Source organism: Tupaia chinensis, unplaced genomic scaffold (assembly GCF_000334495.1).
Source record: "Tupaia chinensis unplaced genomic scaffold, TupChi_1.0 Scaffold000288_2, whole genome shotgun sequence".
NCBI lineage: Eukaryota > Metazoa > Chordata > Mammalia > Scandentia > Tupaiidae > Tupaia > Tupaia belangeri.
The window spans coordinates 4622703-4641120 of NW_006159773.1; the positions used below are offsets into that span (position 1 = coordinate 4622703).

Sequence of the window (18418 nt, forward strand, 5' to 3'; positions counted from 1 at the left end):
GGAATGTGCACAGCATGTGACTTACAGAGAAGAACCAGACAATATGTCCTTGAGAATCTTAAAGCACAGGAAGAGTAAATGCAGTAAACACATTATTATGAAATACTGTCCCACATCTCATGGCCGAGGTGACAGAATTGCCCAGGGACTACATAGCTAAGACTGAGGAGTTCAGGCACTGGGGGTATCTTGTATAACAGTTGATCATAGAGATTTGTTTCAGAAAATGGGTTTCATGGGTTTCCTGCAAAGTCACCTTACTCGAAGAGCGAAATTAAGAGTTTCTCCAAGATGGCTTATATTGGAGGAGCCTGCCTCATTGGCCAGTGGGAAAGCATAGAAGAGTCTTGGATAAAATAGCTAAGCAAAGTGGAGCTACAGGAGCCTTGTGTATGCACAGATATGTAATATCTGAGAATTACACAGATAGCGCATTTGATTTCACACCAGAAAACTGTGACAATAGAAGCAATTGTAAAAAACTATTCAGAAGTCTGTGCAGCTACAGCTGTGCTTCTAATCCAGGATTTGGCTGAAAGACAGGAAGCATAGTTGCCCAAGTCTACATGAACAACACTGCAGAAGGCTTATAAGCACCTACAGTGGGACTATAGGAAGTAGCAACGTTTCGTGTAATAAGTAGTTGAGAGCTAGTTGAAAAGTATCACATTCAGGCCTGTAGTACTACACTTTGCAGTCAGGTTCTGTAGGCAGGTAATGAATTTCTGTTAAAGTCATTTTTGTTGCCGGATGTGTGTGCATGCGTGCCCAGGATCCCGAGAGGAGAATGGAAGAGAAGGGATTGTGGCGTGACCATCCACCCTGGGGGGTAATTTCTCGCTTTCTGTCTCTCTGTCTCTCTCTGTCTAGCGAGCGCATGTGCCCTATAGTGAAAATCTCTCCAAAAAAAAAAAAAGAAAAAAGTCATTTTTTTTTTATTCTACAGTCAAAAATAAAAGTTATGGGACCAGCAGATGGTATAGCTGTTACTTTTCTGGACTCCCACATAGTCGACATGGTTCAAGTCCTGGATGTGGCGGCTTAAACTTCACGCCGGGCATGCGTGCATACATGCCCAGGATCCCAAGAGGAGAATAGAGGAAAGGAATTGCAGTGTGGCCACCCCACCCCTACCCCTGGAGGGGTGATTTCTTGCTTTCCTTCTCATTGTCTCTTCAGGAGCATACATACCCTATAGCTAAATTTCTCTCCAGATAAATAAATAAATAAAAGTTATGAATGGAAATAGTGAAGTCTAGGTAGCCAGCAGGTGGCATGATGGTTAAGGCACTGGACTTCCACATCGTCGATGGTGGTTTGAGTTCCAGACTGCTAGACGTGTGTGAGTTCATGCCCCAAATCCCAGGAGGAGCATGGAGAAAAAGGGATTGAGATGTGGCCAACCCACTGGGGAGAAGGGGTGATCTCTCCCTTTCACTCTCACTGTCTCTCTCCGGTGAACACTATGATAAAAACCTAAAAAAAAAAAAAAAACATTGTGAATCCTCATATTCCACACCTTTACATGTACACGTACTTTGAACAAACAGTTAGTATATATACCAATATTTACTACTTTAAATCTAAGAAATGGCCTAGTTCACTGCTTGGTAATATATCCCAGGAAAATGTACATCCAAGCACTTTCTTTGATTGGTTTATGAACCCTTCTGAAAGAAGAAAACTAATTTCACAGAGATAAATTGGCAGGCTAGGAAGAAGAGACTTAAAAGCACTTTTAAAACAAAATCCTCTGTCATTGCACTGGTATCTGTAAATTGCAAATAAAACCAATACCGACACATTTCTGTGATTTAGCGAATAATGTTAAACCGGTCAGTCTTTAAAATTCTGATTAAAACTGAAAGCCATCTGGAGGAGACAACTTTTAAATAAAAATGAATGCTGTTTGTTTTCAGTTTCTAAGCACTTTTGATTTAAAGTTGACCGAGTCACCGTAAAATATCACATGTTGTGATGCGTCCCTGCTCAGCCTGCTGCACCTTCAACGTTCCCTGTTCATTAAGACATGCCCTCTGGGATGTTCGCATGTACAGGCGACGTAAATTGTGGTACACTTTCTAAAATTTTTGCTCACAACGTCTGTGAGCCACATTTCAAGTTGCATTGAGCTATAGCACAACAGACTGGGATTTTTTTTTTTAATTGGTAGCTTTGACCTTTTATATAGTTGTGTATGCTTCTTAAATGGGGAAGGATATTGGACAGTGAGCTGAGAGATGCTAAAGGAGGGAGGACGAGTGTGTCTTGTGTTCAAGTGGCAAAATGTCCTTGAAAACAACACTGGGGTCAGGCCATACTCTGACAGAGCAGGTGTAGGAGAGCCAGTGCCAGGAGTTTCTGTGTCCCCATTAAAGAGTGAGTATTGAAGTCAGGCTTCTCCCACACTTACGCAGAAGGGAGGACATGCCCCAGCCTTCACTGTATCAGAATGCAGTGTCCTTGAAGGAACAAACGTTGTCTCTTGTTCATTGCTGCATTCCTAAAATATAGAACATGGCTTTGTACATAAAGAGATGCTCAAAACTATTTGTTGGGGACCAGCAGATGGCATGATGGTTGCATGAAGGGATTCCCACTTGGTCAACCATGGTTTGAGTCCTGGACTTAAAACTCATGCAGAGCATGTGTGCATGCATGCCCAAAATCTCGAGAGGGGAATGGAGGAGATAGGATTACAGCATGACCACCCCCGCCCCTAGAAGGTGATTTCTGCTTTCTGTCTCTGTCTCTCTGGCAAGCACATGTACTCTATAGCAAAAATCTCTCTTTCAGAAAAATGTTTTTGAAGTATTGTGTCAAGAAAGTCATGGTGCGTTTTTGCATAGAAGAACAGAAAACTGCATTATGACTTTGCTGACAACTTAATATTTGAACAAAAGTATTAAGAACATGTCTTTATGTCCAGCAATCCTAAGGAAGGGTTAGTATTTTTCCATTACTCTCTTGCACCTGTTGTGGAATACCACAAGGATTTCAGGAAAGTAAGACGTATTTTACAGTAGCTTCTCAACAGTAAGAACAAGGAGAAAAACTCTTAAGTCTCCCATCATTTACCTTTTCAGTTCTACATAATACATGTCAGGGACCATGATAAGTGAGATATAAGGTGTCTCTCTCTCTCTTCCCCCTCATTGTCTATCTCTCTCAACTCTATCTCCTCCTCCTCCATTTAGGGAGGAAAGAAGCATGTAGACAAATCTATAACACAGAAAACAGTAGATGTGGAGTTATAGGGTATTCAGAGTGCTGGGTATGAGGTGTGGACTCTGCCGGTACTGAGAAAGTTTGAGAGAGGAGCTGACATTGAAGTTGGCTCTTGAATAATACATAATGGCAATAGCTAACCTCAAGCAGCTTATTATTTATCAGGTATCTACTTAGGTTCTTGAATCTGGCCAAATAAAGGAAAGTTCAGCTTTTTTTAGGTCCCAGTGCAAAAATATATAAGCCGAGAGCTAGACACATAAAATCTCAGTGTAATAGTACCTGAACATGTTTGTTGTGGTCTTTTCTTATTTAGATCTGAACAAGAATTTTGCTGTATCATTTCTTGCTAGGTTACTTTACAGGTAAGACAGTGCTACTGTGAGGCTTGCAAGGAACCTTGACAATGTTTTCTCTCAATTGTAATGTCACTCACAGGAGGAGGGACTGTTAAACACCCTTACTCTCTTAATTCTAAGTTCTGGTGATTGTTAAATACATTCCTTAAAGTATTATGTTTCTATGTTAATTGAGTTAGAGCCTCATATTTATAAGCTTAAGGAGATTTTCTCTTGCATACAAAGACTCCTTCTTAAAATATGCATAATTATTATTCTATCTTTAAAATTAAAACCTTTAATATATTTCTTTTCCTCTACTAGGTCACATAACTATTGAGTTGCTTCATAATAGAGTAACTGTAGTTTTCCTAGCTGTCATGAAATAAAGTTCAATTCAGTTCAATGCTGCATTAAGTATTAGATCCATGCTGTGTCAGGTGTCTTAGATAATGGGACCAAAATCTGCAGACATGGGTCTTTGCCCGCTGAGAGTGCACAGTTTAGCACAAGCAACAGAATGAGTGCAACTCAGTGTAATAGAGTGAGATAAATTCATCTCAGTGGAGAAGTTCTGAAGTTGGCACATTTGAGCTGGGTTTTGAAGGATCTGTAGAATTTTGCCAAGCAGAAGGAAGTGAGAGAAGATTCTAGGTAGGCAAGAACAATGCACGGAGGGATGGGAAAGTGTCCATGTGGTTGGTGTGTTGAGGGAGTCAAACACGGACATGACAGGGCATGGCGCTGAGAGATGGAAGGAAAGCCTTCTGGCAGATGGCTAGGAAGGCCTCCAATGCAATATGACCCTTAGACTGTGGGCATTGGAGAAATTTAAATTACTCTGAAGCAAGGTGGTAGAGTGGCCATGTCTGTGCTTTGCAAAGCTAGCTTGGAAGGTAGCCTGGGGTTACGTAAGGTATACAGAGAAAGACTGGTGGAAAAGGAGCTGACCATCAGTACTCTGTTAATAGTTGTTATTAAATACTTCTGTCATTTTAAGCCTAAAAAGTTATTTGATAGGAGAATGTCAAACCTAATTATCAAAGTAAATCAAATTAGTTTAAAAATTAGAAATACTACTTTGGTTTTCTGGATATAATGAGCTGTTTGTTGTTGTTTTCTCAGAGAGTGCATGAACTTCCTAGATAGTCACAATGAGAAAGCACCTCCTATGGAGAATATGGGGAATGGAAATGCCATATTTTTCTCCTCCATCTCTCCCTCTTGTCAGAATTTTGGCACACACACACACATGCACACACACACACGCTCAGTGTCTTTTTTAAACTTTCAGGTCCAGGACTTGAACCACCCGGTTGGCCATGGGATCCAAGCACCTTAACCACCACACCAACAGCTGGCCCAATAAGACTTTTTAAACATAATATAGTTAAATTTTATTATTTGGAAAGGCTTTCTAACCAAAATTATTTGCCCTTTTTTTTTTTCTCTTTATTTCCACAGAGATTGTGTTCAGTAATGTCAGGGCCTGGCATTGCCATTGGAAAATAGGAACAGGTGCAGTATTTTAATCGTATATGGCATCTATGGTAATATGCACCTATTGCAAGTGCAGGAAAGGACTATCACCCTAGGGAAGAGGACTCCCACATAGTCAACCATGGTTTGAGTCCCGGACCCTGTGGCTTAAAATTTACTGCAGGTGCATGTGCATGTGTGCCCACAATCCTGAGAGGAGAATGGAGGAGAAGGGATTGTGGCATGGCCAACTCCCTTGGAGGGTGGTTTCTTACTTTCTGTCTGTCTCTGTCTCTCTCTGTTCCCAGTGGGTAAATGCCCTCTATAACAAAAATCTCTTAAAAAAAAAAAAAAAGAAAGAAAAGGAAAGAAAAGGTGGAGTAAAGGAGCATTTGAAATGCAGAGAGTAGGTTTTAATCCAATCAGATCATTGATTGAAGGTTCTTAAAAAACAGAAGAGTGAAATGACACCATCTACAGCAATAGGGAGTAGTGAGGCATGTCACCACTCTCCCTCTGACACTGTAATTATGTGTTCAGTGCACAGAAGAAATCAGAGACATGCGTTTATTTTTTAAAATGTATTTAACCTTCAGTGGGGTCTTCTTGCCATGATCTACCCCAGACAGCCTGTGTCATGGCGATATGCATGCATGCCCGGCTTGGGACATGAGCCAGGGCTTCTCTATGTCTTTCCCATTGCACTACCACTGCATCATCGTCTGCCATGACCCCTCTCCCCCGGTTTTTTCTAACAGTAAGAATATTTTCTTGTCTGTGGTCACCTATTGCCTCGCAGATTTCCCCGAACACTCAAGTAGAAATGAGCTGTTCACTGATAATAAGTAGTTCTATGACTACTGTAACCTTAAGGGCTTCATTTCTGACAGATCAGAAGATATCCAGAAAAATCCAAGATTTTGGCGTTATTCATAACTTTTCTTCATATAACTTTAAGGAAAATGTATTTCAGAGAAGTCACGGCTAGTGCTTACGGGCAGGAAAGGTGGGAGAGTTAGAGGTGCAAATTGACATTCTCCCACCTTCCCACTCAGCCTGTGTTCGTTAACCACATGTGGCCACAGGTTTGAATCTGTCTGGTGATTTTCTTTTATACAAAAGAGCAGTGTCTTTGAATGGGATTTTCTATAGACTTTTTTTTCCAACTTAAGTCTAGTCAAATAAATACTCATGACATACCTTGTCACACCTATGGTCAACTGCTATAGCATTGCAATATTGACATGTGCAATTATGTCTATGAACGCCATTCATAACTGACCAAATACTGTTACTGGTCCTTTCTGAAATGCAGAGTAGATGCTATAATGCAAAATATGCGTGAAATGCACAAAAGCAACCTAATACCATTTAGAATGTTTGGGAATATTGACACAATGTTAGTAAAAGCATATAGTGTATCTGATTAAGTGACAAGTTTTTTAAATGATTGTAAGTATAGAGATGATGTATAAGCAGTGATCTAGAGAAGCAAGAATACAGAGGAAATCTGGGCTGCCTACTGTAGCTCTTTATTTGCAAAACTCCAGGGGCTCTTATGCCTTAATCATCTCTCTTAGAAATTGAATATCCTCCAACATGCCCAGAAAAAGTGGAGGTGAAAAAAAAAAAAAGATGCCAAATAGAAGAATGCCCTTTTTGTCATTGATTTAACCTCTGTATATCTCCTATGACAAAATACATTGATTTAATTTTTTTTTTCTTTTCTTGGAGAGTTTTTTTTTTTTGTTTGTGTGTGTGTGTGTGTGTGTGTGTGTGTGTGTGTGTGTGTGTGTGTGTTTTGGCTATAGGGTTCATGCGCTCGCTGGAAAGACAGAAAGACAGAGAGAGGCAGAAGAGAGATAGGAAGCAAGAAATCACTTCCCAGGGGGGATGGCCACGCTGCAATCCCTTCTCCATTCTCCTCTCGGGAGCTTGGGCATGCACATACACACATCCGGCATGAGTTTAAGCCTCCGGGTCCAGGACTCGAACCACAATCAACTACATGGGAGTCCACCGACATAGCCATTACGCTAACTGCTGGTCCCTCGACTTAAATATTTTGAGGCCATGAGGTGGCATGGTGGTTAAAGGTACTGGACTCCCACACGGCTGATGGTAGTTCAAGTCCCAAACCTGGTGGCTTGCTTTGTCACTTTCCCTCTCCCTCTGTCTCTTTCTGATCAAACTGGAAAATAATAATGAAATTAAGCTAATAAAAATAATTCTTTAAAAAAATAAATATTTTAATTGAAGCTGCTTTGCTGTCCCTCCTTAAGTGACAAAATGATCATCCTTGGAGCACCCGCCTGCCCCTCTTGAGCTAGATACTCATTATTAACCCGTGTGAGAACGCATTTTTTCTGATTCTTCAGTTAGGACATTAACTCAGTATAAACTAATCTCAGTGTTCTGAGAACTTATTTTCTTTCTCTTGTGGCAAGCATCAGTTTCCTATTTATATCACCACAATTTTGTTATGATGCTGAATGATTCTTTTCATTTCTAGGGTCCTTTGCAGTGCTAAATTCTCTAAATTTTTATATGTTAGGAGTCATGTATTTCTTTCCATTTCTTCTGTTTTTTTCAATCCATGGTTAAGCATTTGTTTTGTAACATGTTTGGTAGCTAAGTATTTATTTTGTAGCATATTCAATCGGTGTTTAAGCATTTGTTTTGTAACGTATTTGGTAGCTAAGTATTTATTTTGTAGCATATTTTCATTGCTTAAGTTAAAAATGATTCTTTAGTTTATTATTTAACTTTCTACAGCGTGGAGCCCAGCCAGCTTCCCCAGTATTCTCTCCCTACCTCATGTGAACCCACTCTTCCTGGCTTGCTCCATTCTTCCACCTACTCCGTAGTTCATGGTGTCATTTCCACTTGCCACGCTCCCATCTTCACACTCATCCTCAAAACACTTTCCTATTTTGACCGGTCAGAATCTTATCCATCCATCAAAGTTCAACTCATATACCATATTCTTATGTGACCCTCCTCCTAAAAACTCATTAACCCTTTGCACCTATTCACTTCCCTTTCACTTTCAGCCTGACTTTGTAAATACCCATGTACTTAACTTAGCTATTAATGGTATGCAGTTATCACAAGCTTGGTTTCATTGTGTTTGTTTGACTTGGATATATTTATACAACTACTTATTTTATTGGATAACTGATTACCACCTCTTTCATTGGTATTTTATTCTATGGAGGCTAAATGAAAGAATCATTTCATAATATATTCATTTTACATGCAGAGTTAATTTGCAAAGCTGTGGCATGAAGGCTGATGCATGCCAGAGTGAAAGGAAACTTGCTGTGCAGTCTGGATCAATTAGCAGCAGTGCTTTCAAAATGGTCTTAATAAGAATTTCTGTATTCAGTAAAAGGACCATGACTTCATCCTTGCTAACCTCAGAAGAGTAATAAACTGTGGTCAGTTTTGGCATTAATCCAATTTTGCCATTAACTTTTCCATAAATTTTGATGAAAGAGCATTGCAAGACTTTAATTAAGGAAAGTGCATCAGAAATTTATTTCCTTTTCACAGTTTATCATATTCTGAAAGATACTGAAGTATTATGAATACCTGTAAATTTTAGGGCTGGTAAAATATCTGGCTGAACAACTTTTTTTCTGATGGCGAATACCTCCAGTCAGTTGCAGCCTTGAGTCTTAATTCTTTTTTTAAAATGTTTTATTATTATTTATACATTAAATTGCCATACATCATTCTTATTTTAACAAATAATTGAATTTAAAAATTTGTTGGCAGGCCAGTGGGTGGTGTAGTGGTTAAGGAATTGGACCCCCACATAGTTGACCAGAGTTTGAGTCTTGGACCCAGCAGCCTAAAATTCATGCCAGATGCATGTGTGTGCATGCCCAAAATCCAGAAAGAAGGTGGAGGAAAAGGGAATGCGGCATGGCCATTGCCCCTGAAGGTGATTCTTGCTTGTCTCTCAGTCTCTCCAGTGAGCACACACACTCCATAGCAAAAATCTCTCTAAAAAACAAATAAATAAATAAAATTTGTTGACCATGTACATTACATTGGAGTATCTAAGGGCTATATTTACTAGTTATTTTCTCTGGACTTCATCCATACCTAGACAAATTTTATAGTATTTTGTTGCTTTCTAAACCATAGATGAACAAATATTAACTACTAACATAGTCTGGAGGAGTCAATGTGTTTAACTCTGAATTTGTAGTAAGCGCTTATCTTCTAAGAGTGTCTTGAATGGTACAGTTATATCTTTAGATGTTTTTCTGTTTTAGTTCTGCTATATAGTAGTCTAGAAAAATAAGATGGTTTCTAGTAAAATCTGTCATAGGATACACTTTAAACCTGTAAATGTTCTTTCTATTTGTGCTTCACTTATATGTTTTTATTCCTTTAAAAATTTGCCACATTGAATAGTAGACCATTTCTGTGAAGTTGATTTTAGTGAATATAGCAGTAATCAGATCAACACGATCTAAACCACTCTCAACCAGCTGAACACAAGACTAGATAAAAAATGAAGGCAGAAAATGCAAAATTCACAGCTGAGCTCAAATTTGAATTATTATCTCTGTGGCCCAAGGATGGATGGAAATGAAATGCAAATGAAGAGTTATAGTCTGCCCTGAGACCTCCGGTCTCCTGGTTCTGAAAGTGGACAGAGGGAGTCACGAGGGCTTTTGCAGCATGTTGGGCAGTGAACATTGTTCTACGCTAGGTGAAAACCCAGAGCCAGTGTCTGTGTGAAACCAGTGTGTGGAATAAGACTCCTTCACTTGTGAGCAAAGGGTGAAAAAATCTGCTGACCATTAATGCTTGAGACTATAGCTCCACTGTGTTCGGTACTCAGAGTGGCAGGAGGAAGCCAGCACAGCCCCTCAATAAGGAACCGATCCCAAATATCTCCCTAGTTCAGTGACATGACTACCAATGATCCAGATGTCAACATAGTATAATATTCACATTACTGATATAAAACTGGACTGGCTCTGTGGCCTGGTGATTAAGGTGGGTGAGTACCCAAAGCCTACCACAGGGTTCAAATCCTGGACCCGAGAGAACCCTGGCTTGAGACACATGCCAGGCACATGTGCATGTTTTGTGTACCCAAAATCCCAAAAAGGAAAAATGGAGAAGGAATTGCAGTGTGACCATTCTCTCACTTACCCTCTCCCTACCCCCCCGGAAGGGAGCAGGCCCTTTATAAAAACATTTTTAAAAAACAAACAAATTGTTTACAAATGTATGATTCTGGGCACCAAATGGGCACAAAAATGTTTTTAGAAAAGGATAATGAGAGAGAGAGGGAATAGAGCTGTATCAAAAAATTAAATAAAACACTATTTTAAAATCTTCTCTCTTTAGATAACAAAATATAATTCCAAAACACATGAGGAAAGGTGACACTAAAAGACAGCCAACAGAATTGACCACTTAAAACACATTAATCCCAGAAGAGCTTAACGTGCTGAAATAGCCTGACAAAGTGCATTTTGGATGCTCAGAATGTAAACAAAGAAGCCTCATCCATAAAAGGCACAACATCTCAAAACCAAAGTAGTCAATGTCTTATCATTATTTATTCACAAATACTTGTTAAAATCGTACTGTGTTCCATATAGTATTACAGGTGCCGAGATGCACCCATGAACAAAGATAAATAAAACCCGTATCTATATAAAGGGTTTGCATCCTTTTGGAGAGTTTAATTTTTAATAGCAGAAACAAACTAAGAATAGGAAATGAAAAAGATAAATATTGGAATAAAATGTCTAGTAGACAGAGTAAACTCTAGACTTGAAGCAGAGTTACTCATTTGGAAGATATAACGGAAAACATTCACTTAAAATGCTATACTGGGAAAATGAGATATTAGAAGAAAGCATGTGTGGGACTGGCAGGTGGTGTGGTAGTTAAGGTGCTGGACTCCCACATGGTTGACCACGGTTCGAGTCCTGAACCTAGTGGCTTGCTTTCTCACTTTCCTTCTCGTCCTTCTCACTGTCTTTGTCTCTTGCTCTTCCTCTCTCTGGTGAATGCATGTGTACTATAGCAAACAAAATAGTAATAATACATCAATTAAATAAATAATAATTTTAAGAAAAATTTTTAAAAGTGTTTGTGTGTATGGGGGAGATAGCTCAAACACATGAAAACATACAAACATGTCTAATGGAAGTTCCAGAAAAAGGGGAAATAGACACAACTTGGAGAGATAATACTAAGATTATTTTGGGGAGCCAGCATGTAGCATGGGTCTTGGACCTGGTGACTTACTTTCTCACTTTCTCTCTCTCTCTCACTTGTTCTCGCTCTCTCTCATTCTCTGTGATGAGTGCATGTACTCTATAGCAAATCGAAAAATAATAATAAATTAATTAAATAAATCTAAAAACCAAAAAGGATTATTTTGGAATTGGAGCTAAGACTCCTCCAGATGGAAGTACACCCTGAGGACCTAGCTGATTAAAATGAGTCTACACCTAAACACTTTGTGCCAGAACTTCAGAACATTGAAGATATAAATAAAATCTTAACCTTTCAGAAAAAAATAGAAACTTGTCCCAAAACAAAGACCATTAAATTGAAAGTCGATGCCAAGAACATGATTGGGGGAGGGGCTAGAGAGAGGTATAACTATGACTCTGAATTCTAGGATTTTATCCAGGTATACCACTGACAGACACCAACCAGAAATAGTAATTGAATAATCAACTTTAAAAATGGAATATTCTTTTTTTCCTTTTTTTTAAATTTTAGTTGTCAGAGCATGCTCATATTCACCAGAGAGAGATGGAAAAACATAGAGAAGGACTCTCCCAAAGAGGTGTGGTCATGCTGCAGTCCCTTCTTCTCTGTCTCTCTGTTCTGTCAGGACTGGAGACATGCACACATATGTGCCTAGTAGGTTTCTCAAGCCATGAGGGTCAAGATTTGAACCATAGTCAGTCATGTGGGATCTTTAACCACTAGGAAACAGGACTGCTGAAGATCCTCTTTTCTTCTTCGTTGTTGTTGCCGTTGTCATCGCCGTCTTCTTCTTCTTCCTTTTTTTAAATGAGAAAAAAAGAGATTTTTGACAAGACCATGCCTCCCATGTTGTGATCCTCCTGTTGCAGAATTCCAGTTTACTAGGACCACAGGCACATGCCACCACACGTTGCCTGTTAAGGTTGAGCTGGAACCAAACCCTGAACTTCCCTGTGTCCCCAGCCACAGAGCAGTAGCACCCTCCTTGTGCCACTGCAGCTAGGCCTAAAAATGGAATGTTCTTGAAGAAGTAAACATTGAAGGTGTGGGATTTAAGAAGGGAAGGAAGGGAGGAGAGAGAGAGGAAGGAGAGAAGAGAAAAAGAAAAGAGAAAAGAGAAAAAAAGAGGAGCAGAAACTTTTACATCATTAAACTTCTGCTGTAAAGGATAACAAATGAAAGAAGAAACACAAATGACCAACAAATATATACAGATTAAAAATGAAAACACCAAGAGTTGAAATCCTGAATAATGTGGAAGAATAATCACACCTATTCTTTGGCACCTCTGCTTGGGCCAGAAGTGTGGGTGACCTTGTACAGCTTGGAAATGACGAATGTTGCTTCAGGTCTCTTGTGGAGAGAGGGAGATTAGGACAAGAATAGGAGTACAGGTGAAGTGATAACAGGGGACTTCAACTGTCCGTAATGTTTTCTGTCTTGGAAAAGTGAAGCAGAAAGACAAAATGCTAACAAGATTTGTTGAAGCATAGTCATGTGTTTGTGGGTTTTCAAAGTGTTATCCTAACAATGTACCTGTATGAGGGGACTTCAGAAAGCTGTGGAGGGCCAGCAGATGGCATGGTGCTTAAGCTGCTGCATCTAACATGACTGACTCTGCAGTTTAAGTCATGATCCCAGTACCTTGAAAATCATAGTGGGTGCATGTGCATGCATGCCCAAAATCCCAAGAGGAGAATGCAGGAAAGGATTGTGGCATGGCCATTGCCCTGGGGGCAGGGTCTAGGATTTCGCACTTTCCCTCTCACTCTTCCACTCTATTTCTCTCTCTAGTAAGCACATGTAGCCTATGTCAAAAATCTTTTTTTAAAAAAAAGAGTTTATGTGAAAATAGAATTAAAATATTGTGTATTTTGGTGTAAAACCATTTAGAAATCCATGCATAATTTTTTCATAATATGCATGAACTTTAGAAAGACCTCATACCTTGTATATATGAAATTAAAAGATACACAGAACTTCCAGAAGAACATGAAGTTTGAGACACAGCAATAAAATTTACAAAACAGCCAGTCTCAGTGACTAGGCAAGTTACAAGGCTATTTCTCTTCAGTGGCTCCTAGCAGTTCTATTTTAGAATAAAATAGAGACTCCTGGTTAAGGCCTAGAAAGTCCATCTTTTCCAGCCTCTGGAGGTTACTCATTCATGCTAACCTAGGTCAGCCCCATGCAAGCTTTTTTTTTTTTTTTTATGCCAGAGCCAGAGGTATATGTATATGCGATAGAGAGAGGGAGAGAGAAAGCAAGCACCCTCCAGTGGGCCTGGTCGCAGCACAATCTTTATTCCTCTAATTCTCCATTCCATCAGAATCCCAGGATTTGTTTTCCAAGCTCTGTAGCAGGACTCGAACCCTGATTGGTCCTGTAGGATCTGGCTGCCTCTGCATAGTGCTTGACCACTGCATTACATGCCTGGCCCATCCTTGTGTTTGTGCCTCATACAGTTTGACTCAGTTTCTCTTCTGATAACAGCTTTCCTCCCAGATCATCTCCTCCCAATACTGGAGAAAATCTAGAAAAATTCAAAATGATATTTCATACTTTTTGGTTTTGCTCCAGTTTTAGTGATTGTGGTAGATACCGATTCACCAGCCACGTGGCCCTGTATTTCATGGCATTGAAGGGCCATTCGTCTTTGCTCACGTCGCTGTAACCCATCATGAGCTGGATTCTGCCTGGGTTGGTGCCGTCCCCACACTCTTGGCAGGACCAGTGAGTAGCTGTGGAACCTGGGCTAAAGGACTACAGAGACTACATGGGAATCTCTCAGAAGTTCCAAGTGAATTATAAAATGAGTAACAACCTTGTGTGAGGAATTGTGCATGACTCTTTTGAGGAGGGCTTTAAGCATGTGCTTTAAAAAAATATATGTGTTTTTATAGACAAAGAAGCTAATTCTTGATAAAAGTGAGCATAATTGGGGCTGGCAGGTAATGTGGTGGTTAAGGAACTGGACTCCCACATAGCCGACCACAGTTTGAGTCCAGGACCTGGTAGTTTGCTTTCTCACACTCCCTCCCCCCTCTGGTGAAATTAAAAATAAGAATAAATAAAATTAAATAAATTACCCTTTAATAAAAGAATGAGTTTAATTATTTCCTAATTTATATTGCTAAACTTGAAATATAATTTGCTAATTTATAAGTTAGCTTTCCTAATTTATATTGTACAACTTGATTAATCTAGTTTAAATAGACTAAAAAAACACCACGTACTGTTTATAATGGGAGTAGCACCATGGATTGTCCCGACCCGGGGGGACAGCCAAACAGGTTTCCTGAGTGAAGGAGTGAGAGCCGGGACAAGCGGTGTAGTGTTACAGCATGGAGACAACAGTGTCGTCCGTTTATTGTGGGCAGCACGGTACAGCACAGAGACGATGCAGTGTCACATCGTCTACTGTGAGCAGCACGGAGACGATGTGGTGTCACAGCTCTTCAGGGTCGTCCGGAGACGATGTAGTGTTACAGCTCTTCAGGGTCTCCCAGGTCGTCTGGAGACGATGCAGTGTCAGCTCTTCAGGATCTTCAGGGTCGTCTGGAGACTGCGCGGTGTTTCAGCTCTTCAAGCTCTTCAGTTGTCGTCTTCCTGGTCGTCGTCGTCGTCTAGCTACTGTGGGTCAGGCGTCGTGGTTATATACACTCTGGTGGGTTGTAAACGGTGGGCCGTGATTGGTTGTAAACGGTGGACCGTGATTGGTTGTAAACGATGGACCGTGGTTGGTTGTAAACGGTGGGCCCTGATTGGTTGTTAACGGTGGGTTATGATTGGTTGCTTTTCGACCAATCATGAGGTGCCGGATATGCAAATTTGAGGGATTCTAGTGGCCAATCAGAGCAAGGGTTTGAAGGTCAGGTTTTTGGAAAGGGAACCAATCATGGCAATTGTTTGCTCTCTGAGAAACCTCGGCAGACTCGCTGGTGTGCAGCTTCCCACAATGGATATGTGTGCGTGTGTACATGCACATGTGTGTTTAGTGGGAGTCAAAAAGACAGCAGTGAGCAGAGTTCTTCTCATTGATGTTGCCCATTACCTGTGAATTTGGTACTAATCTGCCAATATTTTTAAGTCCTAAAAGTGCCCTGAAATACCAATGTAATCAGCCTTTATTTGAATATCTAATAAGACAACTCATTCAAATATTATGGGACTTACTTTGTTACATCAGTATTAAATGTTCACATCTTAAAATAACTTTACCTCATCAGAAACAGATAGTAGATGGTTAACATGCACATGCTGAGTGCCATTGAATCGCACACTTAAAGAGGGCTAAAAAGGTGAATTTTATGGTCCATGCATTTTACTACAATTCATATATACTAGGTCAAATCAAACCTTAATGAATCCTGTCTTCACAGGTCATTCCTCAACAATTTCTGCTTCGCGTTGAGCTAAAAGGGAAGCAAACACAGCGGTAATTCTTTGGATTATTGCAGGCCAGTAGGATTCAGCTTAGTGTATTAAATTAGTCATTACCATATTGCATTGTGGTGATAAAAACAAAACAAAAAATCAACAACAACAGTGCATCCTCAAAAAAGATTTAATTTCCTATCTGAGTATAGCTTAGTGACTAAAAGATTTGGCTTAGTATCTTGCTTAAAAAATAAAGCTTTTTTTCATTTTAGTTTTAAAATCTGACATTTTTGCCGTGATTGAAAACTGAATAATGTTCTCTAATAGTCACAACAAAAATGTATTTTTTCAACTCTTGTAATAACATTAATTATTACAATAAGCACTTACACTGTGCTATGCATGGTTGTGAGCATTTTATCTGCTTCGATTCACTCATGCTTCCTGGCGGCCTCATGAAGCAGAAACTAATGCTATTGCCACGTTACAAATGAGGAAATTGAGCATAGACATAGTAAAATGATCTCTTCCTTCATGTGTGGGAGAGCTGGTTGGTAGCTTTAATCTTTTTTTTTTTTTTTTTTTTAGGTTTTTCTACAGGGTGTGTGCATATGCCAGAGAGATAGAGAGGGAAAGTGAGAAATTACCGCCCCCTCCATGGGGGATGGCCATGCTGCAGTCTCTTCTCTTCCAGTCTCCTCTTGGAATTTTGGGTACGCAAGCACACACACCCAGTATGTTTTTCAATCTGCCAAGAGGGAAAGTGAGAAATTACCGCCCCCTCCATGGGGGATGGCCATGCTGCAGTCTCTTCTCTTCCAGTCTCCTCTTGGAATTTTGGGTACGCAAGCACACACACCCAGTATGATTTTCAAGCCACTGGGTCCAGGACTCAAACCGTGGTTGGCCATGTGGGAATCCAACGTCATTTCCACCACTCTACCTACTGGCCCTATTTTAATCATTTTTCAGTGGAAAACTTTTGAATTTTTGTAACCTACCCATCCTAATTTTCAGCGCTTTCCTTTATTCACTTGTCCTTAAAGGAAGCCAGAGGAACTTGACCATATTCGTCCACTTTGAGTTTTTTCTAATAATAAATTACCGTATCTCTTCTGATTCTTACAGGGCCTTCTACTTGGACAAGTCGAACTCACCACCAAGCTCCACCTCCAAAGCTGCCTACGTAGATAAGGTAAAAATGCATGATTAAGTTTTTCGATGTTTTGTTATTATCCTAGATCCTTTCATTTTTCTGCTGGTGTTCTTTTTTTTTTTTTTTTTGAGAGGTTTTTTGCTATAGGGCAAATATAGGGCACATGCACTCACCAGACAGAGAGAGGCAGAGAGACAGAAAGCGAGAAATCACCCCCCAGAGGGGATGGCCACGCCGCCATCCCTTCTCCTCCATTCTCTTCACGGGGTCTTGGGCACGCATGCACACACGCCCCACATGAGTTTCAGCCACTGGGTCTGGGACTGGAACCACAGTTGACTAATGGGAGTCCAGCGACATAGCCATTATGCTAACTGCTAGTCCCATCTGCTGGTATTCTTGAGCAATGTGTCATTCCAGCTATTTGTAGTTTCCAGTTCTGTTCTCTTCATAACAAAATATTATTTTAGACTATTCATTAAAACCTGCAACAACTGTGAATTGTATCCTATTTAAAAGGATTTCCGGACCAGCAGTTAGTGTAATGGCTATGTCATTGAACTCCCATGTAGTCGACCTCGGTTTGAGTCCCGGACCTGGTGACTTAAACTCACGCCGGGCATGTGTGTGTGCATGCCCAAGACCCTGAGGAGAATGGAGGAGAAGGTATTGTGGTGTGGCCATCCCCCTGGGGGGGTGATTTCTCGCTTTCTGTCTCTCTGTCTCTCTCTGTCTTTCTGACGAGCGCATGCACCCTGTAGCAAAAACCTCTCCAAAAATAAATAAATAAATAAATAAATAAATAAAACAATTTCTACTGAACACGTTTAACTTGTTGTTGACTTTCCTTTTCCTCAGCTAATGAGGCCTCTCAACGCTCTGGATGAACTTTATCGACTGGTAGCCTCGTTCATCAGATCCAAGCGCACAGCTGCCTGTGCGAACACAGCGTGCAGCGCATCTGGAGTCGGGCTGCTGTCGGTGTCCTCGGAGCTGTGCAATAGGCTGGGCGCCTGCCACATCATCATGTGCAGCAGCGGCGTGCACCGGTGCGTGAGTGTCCTCGCCCTGAGGCCTCTTGGCTGGCCCGCGTTGTATTTCGCGTTTGTTTATAAGTTGGTCACAACTGCACACATTCAAAGGGCTCACGTGTATTTGGAATAGGTGTTGGATATTTTCTGGTTTTCATTTTTATAGATTCAATGACAAAGGAATACAGTCCTACCTTTATATAATCGTAGTCCAGAACCTAGTCCTCTTGGCATTTATAGTAACACATTGGTGTTTTTTTTTGTTTTTCGTTTTTAGAGGTTTTTGCTATAGGGCGTGTGCACTGACCAGACAGAGAGAGAGAGACAGAGAGACAGAAAGCAAGAAATCACCCCCTAGGGGGGATGGCCATGCTGCAATCCCTTCTCTTCCTTTCTCCTCTCGGGATTTTGGGCACGCACGCACACGCACCCAGCGTGAGTTTTAAGCCACCGGGTCCAGGATGCGAACCAAGGTCAACGACATGGGAGTCCAGCGACATAGCCATTACGCTAACTGCTGATCCCACACGTTGGTGTTTTAGGTA

The 18418-nt window shown here is 40.5% G+C and overlaps 1 protein-coding gene across 2 annotated transcripts in view; it reads left to right on the forward strand.

Annotated features, from left to right (window-relative positions):
• Positions 1-18418, forward strand: part of PREX2 (phosphatidylinositol-3,4,5-trisphosphate dependent Rac exchange factor 2) — a gene marked incomplete in the record, with an annotated part of 373689 nt that overhangs the window by 293053 nt on the left and 62218 nt on the right. For both annotated transcript variants that reach the window (XM_027772626.1, XM_027772627.1), the window contains 2 exon segments: positions 16815-16881; positions 17701-17891. In XM_027772626.1, coding sequence (XP_027628427.1) covers positions 16815-16881; positions 17701-17891 — 258 coding nt within the window.